This window comes from Guyanagaster necrorhizus (assembly GCF_019112545.1).
Source record: "Guyanagaster necrorhizus MCA 3950 unplaced genomic scaffold BT62scaffold_15, whole genome shotgun sequence".
Taxonomy (NCBI): domain Eukaryota; kingdom Fungi; phylum Basidiomycota; class Agaricomycetes; order Agaricales; family Physalacriaceae; genus Guyanagaster; species Guyanagaster necrorhizus.
Window position 1 is genome coordinate 1,119,620 of NW_025064894.1, and position 15,822 is coordinate 1,135,441.

The following is a 15,822-nucleotide window of genomic DNA, read 5'->3' on the forward strand; positions in this document are numbered from 1 at the left end:
GTGCAGATTGCTGCTATGCATACATATTGCTTCTCTAGACTCTACCAAACGAAGGTGTGGAAGAACGAGCATCAAGAGATTTGCACTCAGATAGCGAGGAATTGAAGAACTATGCTATTATCCTTCAGCTAAACGCCGCTTATGAACCGCCTATGGACCCACGAGATGGCACGTTCCCTTTGTACCTTGTGAAGTGCGATATGAAGAAGAACTCTAATCATATCAAGTCTGAAGAAAGAGTATAGACAATCGCATCCGTCCTATAATCTCCCCCCTTGTCGTCGCCGTCAACTATCTTGTCGTATCTGTGACGCTCTGCGTCCTTTGTCATCGGTGTATCGGGTACAGCCCCAATAGAATCAACATGACACCGACGCGAGAGCGGAGACTGGGCAACTTGTTTTCTATTGGTTCCCCACGGATCGAACGTCTCACATTAGTTGAAACTCGTACGTGGCATTTGAAGGACATCACGAATGGTACAATATTCAATTTGGCACTGACAAGGGCTGAGATATCAATATCTATATAAGTTGCTCACTGAGGGACCGTAATAACTATCATGTCGTAAGGCCTTCCACCGTCGCCTCCATATACGCTTTGAGATCGTCCCAATGGACCTGAACAAATGTAAATGCAATATGGACATGAATAATAGAAAAGATCGACGTACGAAATGGTTTGCTCCTGGGATCCCGATAAAGCGAATAGGTCGCTTCGGAGCAAAACGCTCGTTCCCAAAGAATCCCCAGACACAGTACCAGTTAGTTGCCGTGCAGAACTGATGAACGATCTCTAGCTTCGGAAGAATCTTCTTTATCGCCTCTTCGTCGTACAGCGCGGTTTCCGTTTGATTTCTGATCGTAGGCTGCATCGGGGGGAAATACCTGATTTGGCAAATGTTAATCAGTCAAGGCGCGAAGAGATGAAGGCGTACATAGGAAACTCCATCCTTCCCGCAGCCTCGCCGTCAAAGGTAACTGCCATGTCATCCGGGGTCATGTTCTCGGTTGACGGATGTGTACCACGTTTACTAAAGTCAAGCCCACTTGGGGAACGCGACGCAAGATCCGGGTGGTCGTAGTAAGTGCTGACCCAGTAGCCAAAGTTAGCAAAGATCTCTTCGGCTGTCTTGAGATCGGGATCAGTAAATGGGTTGTATCCTTCCGGTGGCTGATCATATCCGAAAGCGAGATGGGGAGGGTCTGAAAGAAAACTGAGAAAAGTTGAGAGTCATGATAGAAGGGAAAAGCTAGCCGTAGAATATCATCTGCCGGAAATATGGCTCCAACGCTTCGTAGGTCTCTTGGGGAATAACCTCCGGATGGGAAAGAATTGCGAGCGGGCTTGAACAAGGTCATCAGCAATACAACGTTGAAGGTTAGAAGCGAGCATACGTGGTGGCCCCAAGACTCCAGCCAATAGTAGCCAACCCTCCAGATTTGCCGTCCGCGCCAATCTTTGGAATATCGTTGGTCTGGATGTACCATGCTAAGAAATACGCCGACTCCGATCCGAGGCGCTGCAAAAATTCGGTCTTGCCCGCCCTCAGCTCTGCGAGTTCTTCGTCGGCATACTTCGTCGAACCGGCGTAATCACGTCTGTTCAGGATGACGAGACGCAGATTGTTTTCCGCAGCCATTGGGAGGAGCTTGTGGAAGGTATCTAGATGGACGAAGGGTATGAGATATTCACGACATTGGATATCAGAAGACTTACTGCCAGTGAAGGCACTGCCGTGGAAAATGACTACAGTGGTGTAGTCAGTAGAACCCGCGACTGGCCCGCTGTCGGTGAAGAAGAGCACTGTGCCATTGTCATCCACGGGACCAACACCGGTTGTACACGACATAGAGAAGAAAGCAGGGGGATACGAAGTTGGGGATAAGCCATGACCGTCATCGACTGAAATACATGTAACCAAGTTCAGATACCAGGAACTGCTACCCCCAGGAACTCCGATCAACGCTTATCCGTATTTTCCGTATTTTCATATTATTTGGATAAGATTAGACCAGGCTATTCTTTTTTTGCTCCTTTGGAAGATGGAAGGCGAAAATGTTCGAATCAGATGGTCGGAAGGAACTGGCTTTCTCTAGACATTGTCATGGATCAGTCCATCGTGTGTCCGGGAAGATGAGCACGTGATAAAGTAGGATCTAGTCTTTGCAAAGCGTGGAAAGAAAAAAAAACGAATGTCGCTTAGCGGAGTTCCAACTCCGGATAGCGGCAGGTTCGCAACCAATTTCATAATCAACGACGTAACCTGGACATACTCCGACTCTGTACAAAATAAAAATTCCTTTCCCTCCTGTACTTGCAGTAGTATAGAGCCTTATTGATGGAAAAATCCACGGCGCACAGAAGAATAGACATGCTCGAATCTACTCTAATACGGGGAGAAAATTTAAAGGTAACTTGACACGTAACCAACTGCATGCAATCAGATATTGATGATCATGCTAACTTACACGCAGCCCTGTGCCGGAGATCTCCTGTAATATCGCAGCTAATTGTAATTGGCAGATCTACAATATCTCAAAAAGTCTTGGGCCGTCGTCGCATCATGTTTCGTGTCCTTTCCTCACAGCGTCCATGGCGGAAAGTTTCAATGCGACCTTTGGCTGTATGTTTATCGCTTTCACGATAGACTTGATGTGAGGCTATATTTTTCTGCTGCCGATTGAGACTTACACCGACTTTCACTATCGGTAGGTGCTACGGTGCCGGTATGGTATGGCCGAATCTAGCCTTTCCGCTTCCACGGACTGAAATCTTCGCCTGCGTAGCTCGTAGTACTCCAATATTTTCGTGGCAACTTATGGTCGGCGGACTCATCCATGGTCAAGTTAATGGTTCTCTCGCTCGGGTACGGTCGTATTTATTTACTTTCTAAAGCTTCTCTCTGACCGACCTGTAGATTCTTGGCTACGACGCACATCGTGACGTTCATTGCATGGGCATATGAGGATCTCATAAACCGGTTTGGAGACTTGGCGGAGCTGGATAGTATGCCGAGGTATGTCGCGTTCTAATCTATCGCGAGCGTTTGTCAAGTACTTTTGATACATTTTTAAGAACGGCCCTGGTGAGTCTACAGTTTAATGAGAACGTGATCAACATCTCAGTTTCGTCAGGTTCAACTATTAGCTATTGTAAGGGTGTCTATTTGCCAATTTCCTGTATAGCCGCTGAAGAACTTAGTATATGGTATCATTCATCTCGCAGGTGTAAGTTGTCCTCCACTCTATTATTCTTTTTGTTACTCAATACTTTTGATAGCTTCTTTACGTCGCGGATATACTACTGTTTGTGACTAATTCCCTGATTTACGCAATCGACATTGATCCCTGCTCAGTAACGCACAACTGGTTGCTGGCTGGACCAGTGGTATGTGTACCCTGGATACTCAATAGAACGGAGACAGGTGACGCCTAATTATTGCTTCTATTCTAGGGTCTTCTTGCCTTGACAAACATCAGTACGTTCTCTGATACAACATATATTTATTTTCTTTAACATTCATCAAAGGCGCTGGACTCGGTACGACAGATCCATCTTCAAATGGACTAAACAAAACTTATATCTATTACGCGGTTAGCCCAAACGACCCTCGCGTTCGTCCGCATCCTCGTTGGTTAGTTTCGATGACTCACATTCTTCTGCAGCGGTATCGGCGGTACCTTTAGCCATCTCGTTCACACAGAGGTAGCCACCCATGATTTCTTGAGATCTCCCTTCCTCCCTCACTTTTCCAAACAGAAAGTTACGAGCCTCCAATCCGCATCCACCGCCGCGTGCGACATGGCTATCACTGTCATCCTGTGCTGGATCTTCCATACCAAGCGAACGGGTATCAAATCGTCAGTGTTACCGATCCTGCATTCTTGACAACCCTTGACACTATCCATAGAACCGACAACCTCCTTGACAACCTAATCATCCTCGCCATAAACCGTGGGGCAATCACCAGTCTAGCCGCATTGCTGAATTTGATTCTGGTATGTAGATCTTCCCTTTTCGAATTCAAAGCACAGATATTGACATATTACAAGTTTGTATGGCGTCCGGAGGCGATGATTTTGTGCGCGATTTCATTATCCGCTATCATCTTTGATTGACCATCTTGCTTTATATAGCATGATCCCGCTTCTTCCAAGTTGCCAATGTAAGTATTTGGAATTTTGCGTATCCGATCAACGTTGATAGAAACATCCTCACAGTCTATGTCCTTTCTGTTGTGGGCAGGTACGCCGAAAGTCCGACTGAAAATGACCCCGCCTGACACCTACCCCAGCCTGAATTACAGGAGAAATATGCGGGAGAAATCGGGCAGTTCCCACGAAGTCCCTCTCGAACCTATCTCAGGGAGCCAGCACAATCCAGGGGCTGTCCGTGTGGTACGTGTTTCCAAGTGACTTCTAGCCGAAATACCAATACCGTATATTGCAGACAACATCCGTGGTTACATGGAAGGATGGAACGAGAAGCTCAGATAAGGTACGAACATCGCTTATTACTACAAATTCATGACGGCTAAATGAGCAACAGGATAGCGAACGGAAGTACCATGCTGATGCGGTATAGCGCCCCAGGTTTGGCAGAATAAAAATTCCCGTTTTTCTTCTTTATTGCAAGATTATGATTTCGTGTGTGTATAGAACTACTTCATCGTTACTCGTACCGGCTTTCTATATATTTGTCATAGGCAGGCATCGATCCTTATCCGGGGTCTAAGCTATATGCCGCGGCCAATATCCGATCCCACCGGGAATGGACTTTCCTTGCCATCCGCAACAGTCAGACATCTGGAGGCTCTGAGGTACGTGTATTCAGATACTCGACAACCAACGAAACGGCTTCCGTCCGGATTTCGCTTGCAAAGATTGTGGGCCATCCCCACTGATCGTCACTCAGATAGTTACCCGTAATATTTGGCTGAGAAGCCTAATTAGAGCTGCCATTTTATTCAATGGTATATTCTTCTTCAAGGCCGACGTAATGCGAAGCGTGGGGAATCGCCAAAGAATCTTTCTGTTCAACTTTCCATCGATGAATGTGCTTGCATCCGCTTCGACGCTATATCGACCTCGCCGCAGTCTGCTTAGATACTGAGTGCTCATCTTAGTCCAAGACACGTCCATTACAATTCTCCCGTCCTATACAGAACGGTGACTTTGAAGATGATTTCCACTCGATCCTGTCGATTTTTAAACGCAGGAGGATTATACCGTCGCACGAAAACTTAATTGAATGAGATAGCAGAGACACCATTGACTGTGGCGGGAACTTTGTAACACTCGAAAGAGATCAGAGCATTAGCAACAATATGTCATTTTGGCGATTTTTCCTTCTCGTACATCGACCGACATTCCGAACAATCGCAATTGTTTTCATGGCAGCCTATACCAGCGGAACGTCAGATAGAGAGAAATGTAACCATGGCAATGTAGCTTACCTGTCCCTTCGGAAGTGGGAGTTGGTGGCACGACCTCAAAAGAATATTCATCGTTCTTAGTGGGCATTTTGGGAGGTTGGGCCGTCGTTGACTGAGGTGATTCAAGGGTCTCGGATGAGTGGTGTGGAATGAACAGGGGATGCTTGGCGCCCTTTTATATGGTAAGGTCAATAGCCGGGATTAGAGAGCCAAATGCTTTGACTTTTAAAACCCGCCCTTGTTTGTGGTCTTGGATAATTGTTCACCGGACAAGACAATAGCAAAAAAGGAAACAAGACCCGGGAGACCTGATATAGGTCTATCCTCAACAATGGCGAAGGGTTTCTGCGAAGAAGGTATATACAGAAGGAACCTACCACGGAGCTATCATCGCCTCCAAGTCTCACATTGCCATTAATATTGCCCCCGAAAGATCCAGGGTGGCTGGTCAATTGTGACATGGGTATAATATGCATCGTCATACGGGTCGGTGTACTTATCCATATACCCTCGTTCATCCACTAGCTCGAAAAGGGGGGAAGTTATTTAGAAGTTCCTACTCATTAATATAGCATGCTCAAAATATTAAAGATAAGCGAGGCCATGTAAGCTCTATTCAACATACATTCAATAGCAGCTTGATAAGACCACGACGAGCAGAAAACGAAGCTGAAAATAATTATCGTTCCTTTCTGAGAGTGCGCTTCATTCCCCAGTCATCGCCAAGAGAGCGGCAAACGCCAGTCCTGGCCGGTTCGGAACTGAAAGCAAGAGTAACGTAACGTCACAGTCACAATGCATCCCGTTTTGGAACTTCGATTCCCCTTTTTGCCACTGCCAATCTGAGTACCCTCGCTCTGACCTGGCTTGCTTATATCATGTTGGAAAGTTTACTTGGGCATGTTCTCGTTTACCATGCAAATCAGGGCTGAGGATAGGTCGAGGGAGCCAGTAGGAGAATGCCTTGAGAACAACCCCGTTGAAATATCTTTCTCCTACGACAACACGAGGTGACCTACGTAAGTAGCCTTCAGCTAAAGGTGGTGGAGAACGGAAGCCTACAATAAATATTCGAACGAATCGAGGAAATACTTAGATTGCGAAGCTTTTAAACGGAAATACTGCAGAATTCCTCGGTAATCGTCACAGCGTCTTTCAAGTTAACCATGATACTAGAGGGTATTAACTTACGGTGGTTGGGGTGAGATGTAGATCGAACCTTTATATGGTAGAGTAAAGTGTTGGCGCTGAGACACATGCGTGGGCCGAGGGTGAAGATAAGATGATTGAGAAGACGCAGGTAGAACAAAAATGGTGGAAGAAAAGTGGGGTTCCCTTGTTCCGCGCCAAGTTCAGAAGAGTTTGTAAGGATCCCACACGTTTTCATGATGCCTAAACGGAATATGTATCTACATCATAATGATTGGATTGCCATCGGCGGGATCTAACGAGTTCTCGTGCTAAAGAAGATCACAATTGATACTGAATATTAGTCTCGTCCAGTTGTCGACGTCCCAAAATGGAAGAAACGAGATGGCTGAAGAAAGAGGAGATCAGATGGAATGCACCTTCAGTAATAACACCCAAGGGGACCCAAGCTGGCGGTCTTGGTGATGGCGGGCGAGAACACTCTATTGCTGTCAATAAATGATGGTGGATCCAGTCGAAGTCCCGCTTAATATTATTGGTGTCCTACATTAAAGCATTGGATTGTGTGCTCCGCTCTAGAATTCATCTACAGTAGATTTCCACCCCGAGATTTTACGACCAATAGAATATATCCATAAGCTAGTCAGGTCCCCCACGAGCGGTCTTGATGATATCGGCAGCTTTTTCTGCGATCGCAACTACCACTGCACAAGGATGGCCGGAAACTTGGTTCTGGAATACAGATGCATCGACGACAAGTAGGCCTTCGATGCCGTGAGCTTTCAAGTTAGCATCCACGACGCTGTCAGACACATCTCGACCCATGCGAGCAGATGATGCCTATCGAAACAATAAGAAATTGCAGACCCAAGGGTGGAGGTAGAGAGAGAAAGAGACGAACAGGGCGCCAAGTCGCCATCCCGTTGGCGGAAATTCATTCTTACGTTCATATCGTTCTCATCGGCAAGGTAACTAAAGGCGTACACTTAGCAAGGTTGTGGCGCTGGAACGTAAGAATGGATGGATATACTTGGGATTAATGATTGGCTTGTCCCAAACGCTAGCCGTCTTCAGCGAAATAGAACCTTCGCTGGATGGTTGCATCACCATAGCGCCCTATGACCGGTCAGTATATCGCTAACTAGCTTGGGAAAGACGGACCATAGAAATGCCTGTTACTCCTCTTGGGGGTCTTTTGGTTCCGTTCTCAAGCACAAGCAGAGGCATCCAGATGATTTCAAGGTCTGGAGCGTTCGGACCGGAGGTATTGTCTTTCACCGGAGCCCCAGATTGTGATTCAGAATAGAAAGGGAGGCTAGAGATGGTTCAGGATTTTCGAAAGAGACCAATATAACCGCGACTTACGAAGGGTCATCGGAACGAACAAAAATCCCGCCAGGAAAGCTCACCCCGGCCATCGGCCCTTGACCAGAGATAAGCCACTTAAATAAGCGACCATGCTCCTGCCAGAGACCCTCCGACATAGTCCCAGGTCAGATTCTGGATGCTTTAGTGCGGAAGAGGACTGTTCCACAACTAGGATGCTAATGATGAAGGAAACATGAGAACACGTCCTTGAAGTCGTGACGAATGGCTCACGTCAAGAAGGTGACGCCCCACCGCAGGGTGATCTTTGATGACGGGGATGTTTAGCTTCTGTAGATCTTCTCGAGGTCCCACTCCGCTGAGCTGTAAGATTTGTGGAGTCCCTACCGCTCCAGCACAAAGAATTACTTCATGACTGGCTCGAACGCGGAATCGAGGCCCTCCAGGACGCTTTGACAGCTCGATTCCGATGGCTCGTGGATTCTGAGCAGCTGGCGTATCGAATAATATCTTTTCTACCATGACTCGTGTGATTACGGTGAGATTCGGCCTAGAAAGTACGGATGGCGTAAGGTATGCAGTGGCAGAGGAGCTCCCTGTTGAGACAATCATCAGAAATTAGCTCAGAATAGATTTATAGAGGACTAACGTCTTCCGTTTTGGTCAATACACGAGATGAACTCAGTTGAACCTAGTGTTCCGGATTCTGAAGACGTGTCGCTTGAAGAGTAAGTTCAGTTTTAGGGCGACTATAGAATAGTAGAGCATAGAACCTGATATGGGGCAGCTTCATGGCCTCACATGTTTTGAGAAGGACTTCATGGATGGCCTGAGAGTAATTGTATCAGTAAACAGCTGAAGTAGGAGGTGCCACCTACTACAGGAGGAGAATGTTGCGGGCCGGTTTTCCAAGGTCCGGATGTGCCATGGTCCTCGGCCTTCACGTTTAGGTAACGCCGATCGGGAGTGTAAGATTCTGCCTTGAGGAAATAACTGATCGTTGCTTGAGCGTATAGAAACAGACAATTAAAAAAACTACATACGGCAAAAGATCTCTGTATGACCATCCTGATGCCCCCAGCCGGTTCCGTTCGTGGAAGTCTTGAAACAGGAATCAAAAGAATATACAAGATGTCGATAAATAACAAAGCCTACCGTCACGAGCGCATCTATGATAGATCGAGCAATTTATGGAACTAATGAAGTATGTTAGAGTGCAGTAACTAAGCCCCAAAATTGGATGTGACCTTGTCCCACCAAGTATCTTTCCCCTTGGCCAGTAGATGGCTCTCTTCCCAAGCGCATCCTGAGGACTAGTATAATTTGTACGTCAGATTCTCGCAAATCATGTTGCAACGTACGTCGTCTCATAATCCCAATCTGAATCTGTTTTGAATATCTTTGAGAACGCCAGAGGAATGCTCGTCAACAAATCACCCTCGTGTCTATTAACAAGTCAATCCAGCGAAAATGAAGACAATGACGGTACAAACGACTTGCCTGCTTCAACAAGGAGTATTGAAACGTTTGAGTTCTCAGAAAGCCTTGATGCAAGGACACACCCAGCAATCCCTACGGGCACAAGTGAGAAATGATGAGAATAAAGCTTTGAACAACAGCGCACCTCCTCCCACGACGACGTAGTCGTATGCTTTCCAATTACCAGCATCGCCAATGCTCGCAGAAGACTTTACTTCTGTAGCGAAGCTTCCAACATTTGTGGACTTTCCTTTTGACTGAGAGACTCCCATTGTGGAGGCGCAAAAAGTGGAAAAAGGTGAGAGCTAGAATGCGCGCTGGTGGCATTCACCGCATGGGAAAACGCACGCGGCAACGAAGCGCCGGAGATAAGTACAGTTCATCAGAAGGCATGTTTAATGGACATCCAGACCCACTGATTCAGATGGCACTAAATAATACTTTACCACCTTTGGAATGAGCGCCAGGTCGAACAGAGGATTTACAACACCATACCTTTCTGCCTGATGACCGTACTTCTCGATATACATATTTCTCTACATGTAACTGGCGATACAAAGGGTCACTATGTGAAGGAGAAAAGGTGGCAATGTCCTGAGGGTCCCGAGCCTGCTACATCTGCCACGCTGATCGGCCTTCGCGCGGAAACCGGCGTTGGCGGCTCAGTGGACTTGCTTTTCCCATCACTAGAGTTTGCCATCAGTGCAGCAAGCATATTGTTACTATCCGATATGCAACTACATTGTATCGTCCTGACAGCCACCTCTTAGTTTCCTCAATGGACTCCGAAAAATCACTTCGTCCAAAGCCTGCCAGAGGCTTGAACTTTTGGACGTCCTTTGTCTCTCTTTGCACTGCTCTCGCCCTCTTTGCTTTGGAATTGACCTCTGAGTCGACCGCTTTGCCTACTATTGATCTCCACTCCCCAGAATTTGTTTATTGGATTTGTGCTTATTACGCATTATCGTCTTCCGCGTTTCTTCCTCTTTCTGGACGGCTCGCTCAGATATTCTGATGTCTGCTGTTCTAATATTCGCTATCGGAAACACACTTTGCGGTGCCGCAGTTAGTCAGTCCATGATGTCGGAGACATTCTCCTTGGAGACCTGGCTCTTCTCCGAGATCGTGGTCTATTCCTTGGATTGCTTGGCTTGCATTTCCAGTAAATTTTATTACTGGACCGACTTGTCATTGGAGGAAGTCTCGCTTCTGCAGGTGCTTGGAGATGGATTTTTTGTAAGCACGACTTCTTCACTTGATCTCCATGCTGATTCTTGTCATGACGTAGACTTGAACTTACCGTTGTGCGGTATTTCTATCGCGCCATCGGCAGCATTCCTTCATCTTAGATCTCCTAACATTCCAATACGCGAGGGAATCATCCTTATGGACTGGAGGCGAAGTTTGATTTCTCGCTTTTCCTGGTACACGTTCTGAAACTGGACTTCAGAGGTAACTTCTTGGTTGTCATTGGATCAACTTTGTTTCCTATTGCACTTACTTGTGGCGGGGTCTGTTATGCTTAGGACACAGCTCATGTTTTGGTACCGCTCTGCCTGGGTATAGTGTCTCTTGTTACGTTCCAACCAACCCATTGTGAATGAATTTCCAAGGATTAACATTGTATCCAGTATGATCTCCATAGGTTCTATTTTCCCTTATGTCTAATCAGACAAGTGCTAGCGGGTAGGTTTCCATTTGTTTCACGCTTCTTCATGTAACGTGATTTGGCAGATATCTCCCCCATCGTCGTTTTGGCTGCAGTCTGTGCATTCTATTTATCAGGCCTATCTGAAGCTTGAATTTGGGAATTTGACTTATTTCAGATTTCATCCCAATTTACTACCAAGGATGCAAGGATTCTTCTCCGCTCACTTCTGGTGTACAAATGCTCAGATTCGCGTCCATTTTTAATCTTTGATCCTACATATATTGAGACATCACGACCACTGCTGAATGTTTCGAGTACAAAGTGTGAAATTCGATTCATGGATGATGTTCCAAAGAATCATCCTGACAATCAGCCTTACAAAAATCTCCATCAGGAGTTGAGAAATGAACCCAAAAGTTAGAACTGCATCAGACTTTGACTTGAAAAGAAGTTGACAATTATGAATTGGCACTGTGCCATCAGCCCATTCCTTAGAATCAGAGGTGTGAACCTTCAGCTGGGGCTACACTTATCACCACAGTGAAACACACACATGGGAAGTACAAAAGTCAAGTTTCAAATTTCACATTCAAAAACGGTCACTATGTAGATCGGGACGACACCAGCAGGATTTGAACCTGCGCACTCAGAGAGTAATAAATTTCTAATCTATCGCCTTAACCACTTGGCTATAGTGCCTTAGAACGCTCTTTCCAATGCAATATTTGTAGTATATGTCCATTGTCAAGCTACGACTACTATTCATCGAGTCGAATCGACCATTTATAGCGAGGGAGAAGGAGGTGGGACAACTCACCGGGCAACAGAAACTTCCACGAGATAGTCTTGCCCATGCAATGCTGGTTGCATTCTATGCCACGATGGATCCTGCGTAATTTACAGGTGTGGTTGATTTCCCCGGTCTCTTGCAGCCCTCTTCTAATTGATCCACCGAAGATTGTCGCCGTGGAGGTGATCTGGTGAAAATTAGAGTGCACTCTGTCTTCGACTTTGTCGCAGGTCATATCAGAACACTTTCCATGCCATGTCAGAGCATGGGATGAAGTTTTCTTCTATGCTGGTGAGACCGTCTTGGTTCGAAGCAACGAGGCTGCGGTACTGCAAAGGTATTGATGAGGACATTTTTTGGTCAGAGGTCCGAAAGGGTTATAGTCTGCAAAGCGAGGTTGTTGGAGGATCCATGAGTAGCTAGTACGAGCGGGTGGCGGTTGGTGGTTATTGCTGGAGGTTTGTCCCAAAGGCGGTCGACGGTAGATGAGTAATCCATCATCAGGATGTCCTGACACAGTGGCGATCACATGGACGAGGGATGATTGGATGTTCCTTGGATTTCTTTTCAACCTTTGTAATTCGGCCGAAGCGTAAAAGAGGCAATTCGAGCTGCTCCAGATAATGATGTTCCTTGTTTCGTTTGAATAGTTATAACGTATACTAGGTACAGACACGGATCACGATCTTCCCAACGTGTTTTTGGCTCTCCATATATGCGTATGCTTCAGCAGCCTCCTCAAACGAGAACACCTTGTCAATCACTGGGCGTGTCGACTCTGGACGAGCACGTAAAAGACCGTTAATCGACTCCAACCTACATAGGAATTAGCATCGGAAAGGGAAAAGACAGACCATGCTCACTGTGCAAGAGAGCCAACCAGAACTCCACGTAGAGTGACAGCCTTAAGGAGACACGGAGCAATAACGTTCATCAGGGGAACGGGTGTCATCGAAAGAAATCCAATCAGATGAACGTGTCCCGCATAACGTACAGCCGCCATCGACTTCTCGAGAGTCCCAGGTCCTCCAACCTACAATAGCTCCAAAGTCAGACAAAAGAAGGAACAAAGAGTAGCCGCACAATACCTCCAAAACATGATCGACACCCCTTCCGTCCGTCAGCCTAAGCACTTCCTTGTCCCAGTCGGGCGTCGTATTGTAATTGATTGTGTGCGCAGCGCCGAGTTTCTTGACGATAGCCAGCTTGGCATCAGAGGACGACGTTGCGATGACAGTGGCTCCAGAGGCGATAGCGAATTGTAAACCAAAACTACTTTGATCAGAATAAAAGCATTGAGCCAATCAGAAGATGCATACAGGGACACGGCGCTAGTTCCAAGGATGAGAACAGCGTCGCCTGCTTTGACTGGCTTGGGACCCATGAGAGCATTGTACGCTGTCACAGCAGCACACGGCAGCGCTGCCGCTTCTTCGTAAGACAGATGTTCCGGAATAGTGACCAGTGACTGAAAGCCAGCATGAGCGCTAGCATAAGGAAAAGAATCACATCAAAGTCCTCACATGAGCTGGGAAATCCCTGTATTCGGCCAATACGCCATGAATTTCCCCACCAAGCACCCACTCCAATGTTCTCGGACCGACTTCTCCATACAAATAGTCTATCGTAGTATTGGCGGAGACTCTGTCGCCAATCTTCCACTGGGTCACGTCGGCACCGATTGCGACCACCTCTCCAGCCATGTCGGAGCATGGAACAAGGTTATCGACTACCTTTCCAGGGTATCGACCCAAGGAGATATACAGGTCCCGGTACTGGAGCGACACAGCATGTATTTTGACAAGGACACAGTTGGACTTGAGTTCAGGGAGGGAGATAGTCTGCAAGGTGAGATTGGTGTGGGATCCAAGAGTGGGGAAGTAGTACGAGCGTATGGTACTTGGTATCTGCGCAGTCATTGCGAAGGAGAACCGGTAGGCAGATGAATAACCATGTCCATGTTTTATAACTCCGGCGACAGGAACGAGGAGAAGATTCGTGGCCGTGATGATTTCGAGACACACGCGTAATCCACGGAAAGAGGCTAAGCAATGAAGGGCAGAAGCGACGAGTAAATGGAGAAGCCGAAGAAGTGTAAGCCAGACCGACCTAAAAATAGAATAGCTATTCAGTATGTATAATGTTTGAAGGGGTTAACGAATGAATCACTTCATTATTAGAACGTCGAAAATTAGTTGGCCAATACGTGAGTGCAAAGTCCGATGGAGGCGCAAGACGGTCATGGGTAGCAGATGAACGACTGTTGGCAATTGCCGGTGCTGGTGTCGCTGTGGCATCAGTCGACAGAGTATGACATTCGCACCGTAAGACCTAATAATCATAGAAGTGAGCGGCCATTATATTCTCACAAGAAGAGACGCATATTTAGAGGGAACGGGGAAACCGAACCGCACAGAATTATCTCGATTTAAACGCTCAGGTAAATGATGTTCAACGCAGATTCCGCCATTTGCGATTCTCACTGTACCTCCCTCAAGGAACGATATCAAGTCAGAACAATCTGACTACCGGGACCTTGTCTTGACAGTGATCCAAGTTCGGACCTAAGTACAGACGTAGCTCATAAGAGGGACCATCTGTTCTGCCGGGTCTACCAGAAAGAATCAACAGAGATTCGCAGGACTGGAATAATGTTGGACTCCTTGATGTTATCGGTCACTGATACAAGTGTGGAGACGTCACGTCATTGGCAAACGTCTCCCGCTGGGTCGCGGTCCAAGATGAAGCACCAAGACCCATGCCTCTGCGATGGCATCATTCAGTTTTTTTGCAGCTTTTGTATCATGTGTGGTGACATACCTCTTTCAACAGAACGAGGTCGTCCTAATGATCCTTCTTTACAAGTAATTCATACTCAGAATTGATCTGCTCACGATACCAAGATCACTAGGCAGCGTGGTAGCAACGCCGTCGTACCAGCTTCCGGAAATGGCGGAGGAGTCGGAGGCTTGGACGGTTCTACTAGAGGGTCAATACCCCGTCTTTCCGATGGTACATCCATATAGGAAATCACATCGCGAGCCAGAACAGCTGACGTAGCTAAAGGAAAGAAATCCATTGTACTTGCTCTAGTATCGCATTTCCAAGATCGGGTGATATTGTACATGAGCCGTGGATGAATATTGCAGAGGATTTTGACTCCGGCACATCTGGTAAGTCGGCCGTTGTCACCAGGCCTGTTCCGATTGATGTCAATTGCCTGGAAGAAGGAACACAAATTAATCCATCGTCTACAGCAAGATACGCGTAGTGTCACGGCTTCTATTTGTAGCTCGGTTACCACTCACTAGCGTAGGAGCTAGAGCGTGTATGGTGTAATGTCAGTCTAATAGCGAAAGGCAGATATTGAGTGACTGATACGGACGATTAGAAAGCGCAATACGACTGTCAGAAGGAATCATATTATCTGGGACTCGCAATATGGTAATTGCTTTATGAGTCATGAACCAACTCCTGAGAACCGGGTAAATAGTAAAAGGGAGCTGATGGCAGGAAGCAAGAAGCGAATGTGATCTTATCATTTAACCCTGTCCTAAACCTCACGTGATCCCGACGCGTCCTTTTTTCAAATTTGGTTTCGAACTTCCGTTCTTGGTTGTTTGCCATTCTCCGCCTTTTGTTCCGCCCCTCACGAGGCCTCTCCGTGTATTCAAATCCAAAGTGTAACACTGTACTTGGTCTCCCTCCCGACCGGTTCATCAAGGGCCCTAGTCTAGTACCTTCAAGACTCGTGGTGAGCAAACTAGAAGCTGTTTTCCTGACATATCAGGTCAGCTAATAGAGAAGCGGGCCACTTTATATCCTCTAAGAGAATTAAATCAGCCGCGACAGTCTACATCCATCATCTCCAGCACCTAGGATCCAAACCCGGCGACGACGAACAACGGGTACATCGTTCTCGGCTCAGCAATATAAACAAGGCCATCTGAGAATATCTATGCATCGTATACCATAGAGGGTCTGTAGGCC

The 15,822-nt window shown here is 46.8% G+C and overlaps 6 protein-coding genes and 1 non-coding gene across 7 annotated transcripts; 3 read left to right on the plus strand and 4 right to left on the minus strand.

Annotated features, from left to right (window-relative positions):
• Window positions 1-496: 496 nt before the first annotated feature.
• BT62DRAFT_969956 (uncharacterized protein) lies at window positions 497-2,150 on the minus strand. The gene is made up of 5 exons (XM_043188962.1): window positions 1,720-2,150; window positions 1,398-1,665; window positions 1,258-1,346; window positions 938-1,205; window positions 497-887 (listed from the first exon to the last, which is right to left on the minus strand). The coding sequence occupies exons 1-5, from the start codon at window positions 1,850-1,852 to the stop codon at window positions 518-520; spliced, it is 1,128 nt and encodes a 375-aa protein (XP_043038927.1). The 5' UTR covers window positions 1,853-2,150; the 3' UTR covers window positions 497-517.
• A 113-nt stretch (window positions 2,151-2,263) lies between these two features.
• BT62DRAFT_194309 (uncharacterized protein) lies at window positions 2,264-4,763 on the plus strand. Its single transcript, XM_043180006.1, has 21 exons — window positions 2,264-2,413; window positions 2,478-2,657; window positions 2,716-2,734; window positions 2,790-2,869; window positions 2,921-3,019; window positions 3,079-3,088; window positions 3,138-3,155; window positions 3,205-3,230; window positions 3,283-3,308; window positions 3,359-3,390; window positions 3,457-3,481; window positions 3,532-3,543; window positions 3,602-3,617; window positions 3,669-3,708; window positions 3,763-3,863; window positions 3,914-4,001; window positions 4,056-4,084; window positions 4,140-4,168; window positions 4,224-4,248; window positions 4,298-4,500; window positions 4,552-4,763. Exons 2-20 carry the CDS (start codon window positions 2,596-2,598, stop codon window positions 4,416-4,418), a joined length of 858 nt encoding a protein of 285 aa, XP_043038928.1. The 5' UTR covers window positions 2,264-2,413; window positions 2,478-2,595; the 3' UTR covers window positions 4,419-4,500; window positions 4,552-4,763.
• Window positions 4,764-5,332: 569 nt separating this feature from the next.
• BT62DRAFT_1007182 (uncharacterized protein) lies at window positions 5,333-9,663 on the minus strand (the record flags this gene model as incomplete). Its single annotated transcript, XM_043177318.1, has 20 exons — window positions 5,333-5,403; window positions 5,459-5,609; window positions 6,332-6,495; window positions 6,560-6,829; window positions 7,243-7,388; window positions 7,454-7,558; window positions 7,617-7,702; window positions 7,748-7,901; window positions 7,952-8,009; window positions 8,069-8,111; window positions 8,186-8,508; window positions 8,562-8,632; window positions 8,686-8,741; window positions 8,791-8,905; window positions 8,956-9,013; window positions 9,068-9,108; window positions 9,160-9,225; window positions 9,274-9,357; window positions 9,406-9,484; window positions 9,537-9,663. 20 exons carry the CDS (start codon window positions 9,661-9,663, stop codon window positions 5,333-5,335), a joined length of 2,268 nt encoding a protein of 755 aa, XP_043038929.1.
• A 234-nt stretch (window positions 9,664-9,897) lies between these two features.
• BT62DRAFT_1007183 (uncharacterized protein) lies at window positions 9,898-10,828 on the plus strand (the record flags this gene model as incomplete). Its single annotated transcript, XM_043177319.1, has 3 exons — window positions 9,898-10,082; window positions 10,151-10,338; window positions 10,398-10,828. 3 exons carry the CDS (start codon window positions 9,898-9,900, stop codon window positions 10,826-10,828), a joined length of 804 nt encoding a protein of 267 aa, XP_043038930.1.
• Window positions 10,829-11,659: 831 nt separating this feature from the next.
• Window positions 11,660-11,741, minus strand: BT62DRAFT_t101. Its single transcript has one exon. It is a non-coding gene; the product is annotated as a tRNA-Ser (tRNA).
• Window positions 11,742-12,494: 753 nt separating this feature from the next.
• On the minus strand, window positions 12,495-13,751 carry BT62DRAFT_897358 (alcohol dehydrogenase superfamily protein; the record flags this gene model as incomplete). The annotated part of the gene is made up of 5 exons (XM_043183299.1): window positions 12,495-12,648; window positions 12,696-12,865; window positions 12,921-13,104; window positions 13,152-13,300; window positions 13,356-13,751. The coding sequence occupies 5 exons, from the start codon at window positions 13,749-13,751 to the stop codon at window positions 12,495-12,497; spliced, it is 1,053 nt and encodes a 350-aa protein (XP_043038931.1).
• Window positions 13,752-14,579: 828 nt separating this feature from the next.
• BT62DRAFT_933260 (uncharacterized protein) lies at window positions 14,580-15,033 on the plus strand. Its single transcript, XM_043186517.1, has 3 exons — window positions 14,580-14,596; window positions 14,653-14,676; window positions 14,727-15,033. The coding sequence occupies exons 1-3, from the start codon at window positions 14,591-14,593 to the stop codon at window positions 14,856-14,858; spliced, it is 162 nt and encodes a 53-aa protein (XP_043038932.1). The 5' UTR covers window positions 14,580-14,590; the 3' UTR covers window positions 14,859-15,033.
• The last annotated feature ends 789 nt before the right edge of the window (window positions 15,034-15,822 follow it).

Coding starts and splice junctions, on each gene's coding strand:
- BT62DRAFT_933260 (XM_043186517.1), top strand. Junction 14,677..14,726: donor TTCAACAGAACGAGGTCGTC/CTAATGATCCTT, acceptor TGATCTGCTCAC/GATACCAAGATCACTAGGCA.
- BT62DRAFT_194309 (XM_043180006.1), top strand. CDS start 2,596: ATGGCGGAAAGTTTCAATGCGACCTTTGGCTGTATGTTTATCGCTTTC. Junction 3,309..3,358: donor TACGTCGCGGATATACTACT/GTTTGTGACTAA, acceptor ATCCCTGCTCAG/TAACGCACAACTGGTTGCTG. Junction 3,864..3,913: donor AAGCGAACGGGTATCAAATC/GTCAGTGTTACC, acceptor CACTATCCATAG/AACCGACAACCTCCTTGACA.
- BT62DRAFT_969956 (XM_043188962.1), bottom strand. CDS start 1,852: ATGTCGTGTACAACCGGTGTTGGTCCCGTGGATGACAATGGCACAGTG. Junction 1,347..1,397: donor TGGAGTCTTGGGGCCACCAC/GTATGCTCGCTT, acceptor ACCTTGTTCAAG/CCCGCTCGCAATTCTTTCCC. Junction 1,206..1,257: donor CCGGCAGATGATATTCTACG/GCTAGCTTTTCC, acceptor GTTTTCTTTCAG/ACCCTCCCCATCTCGCTTTC.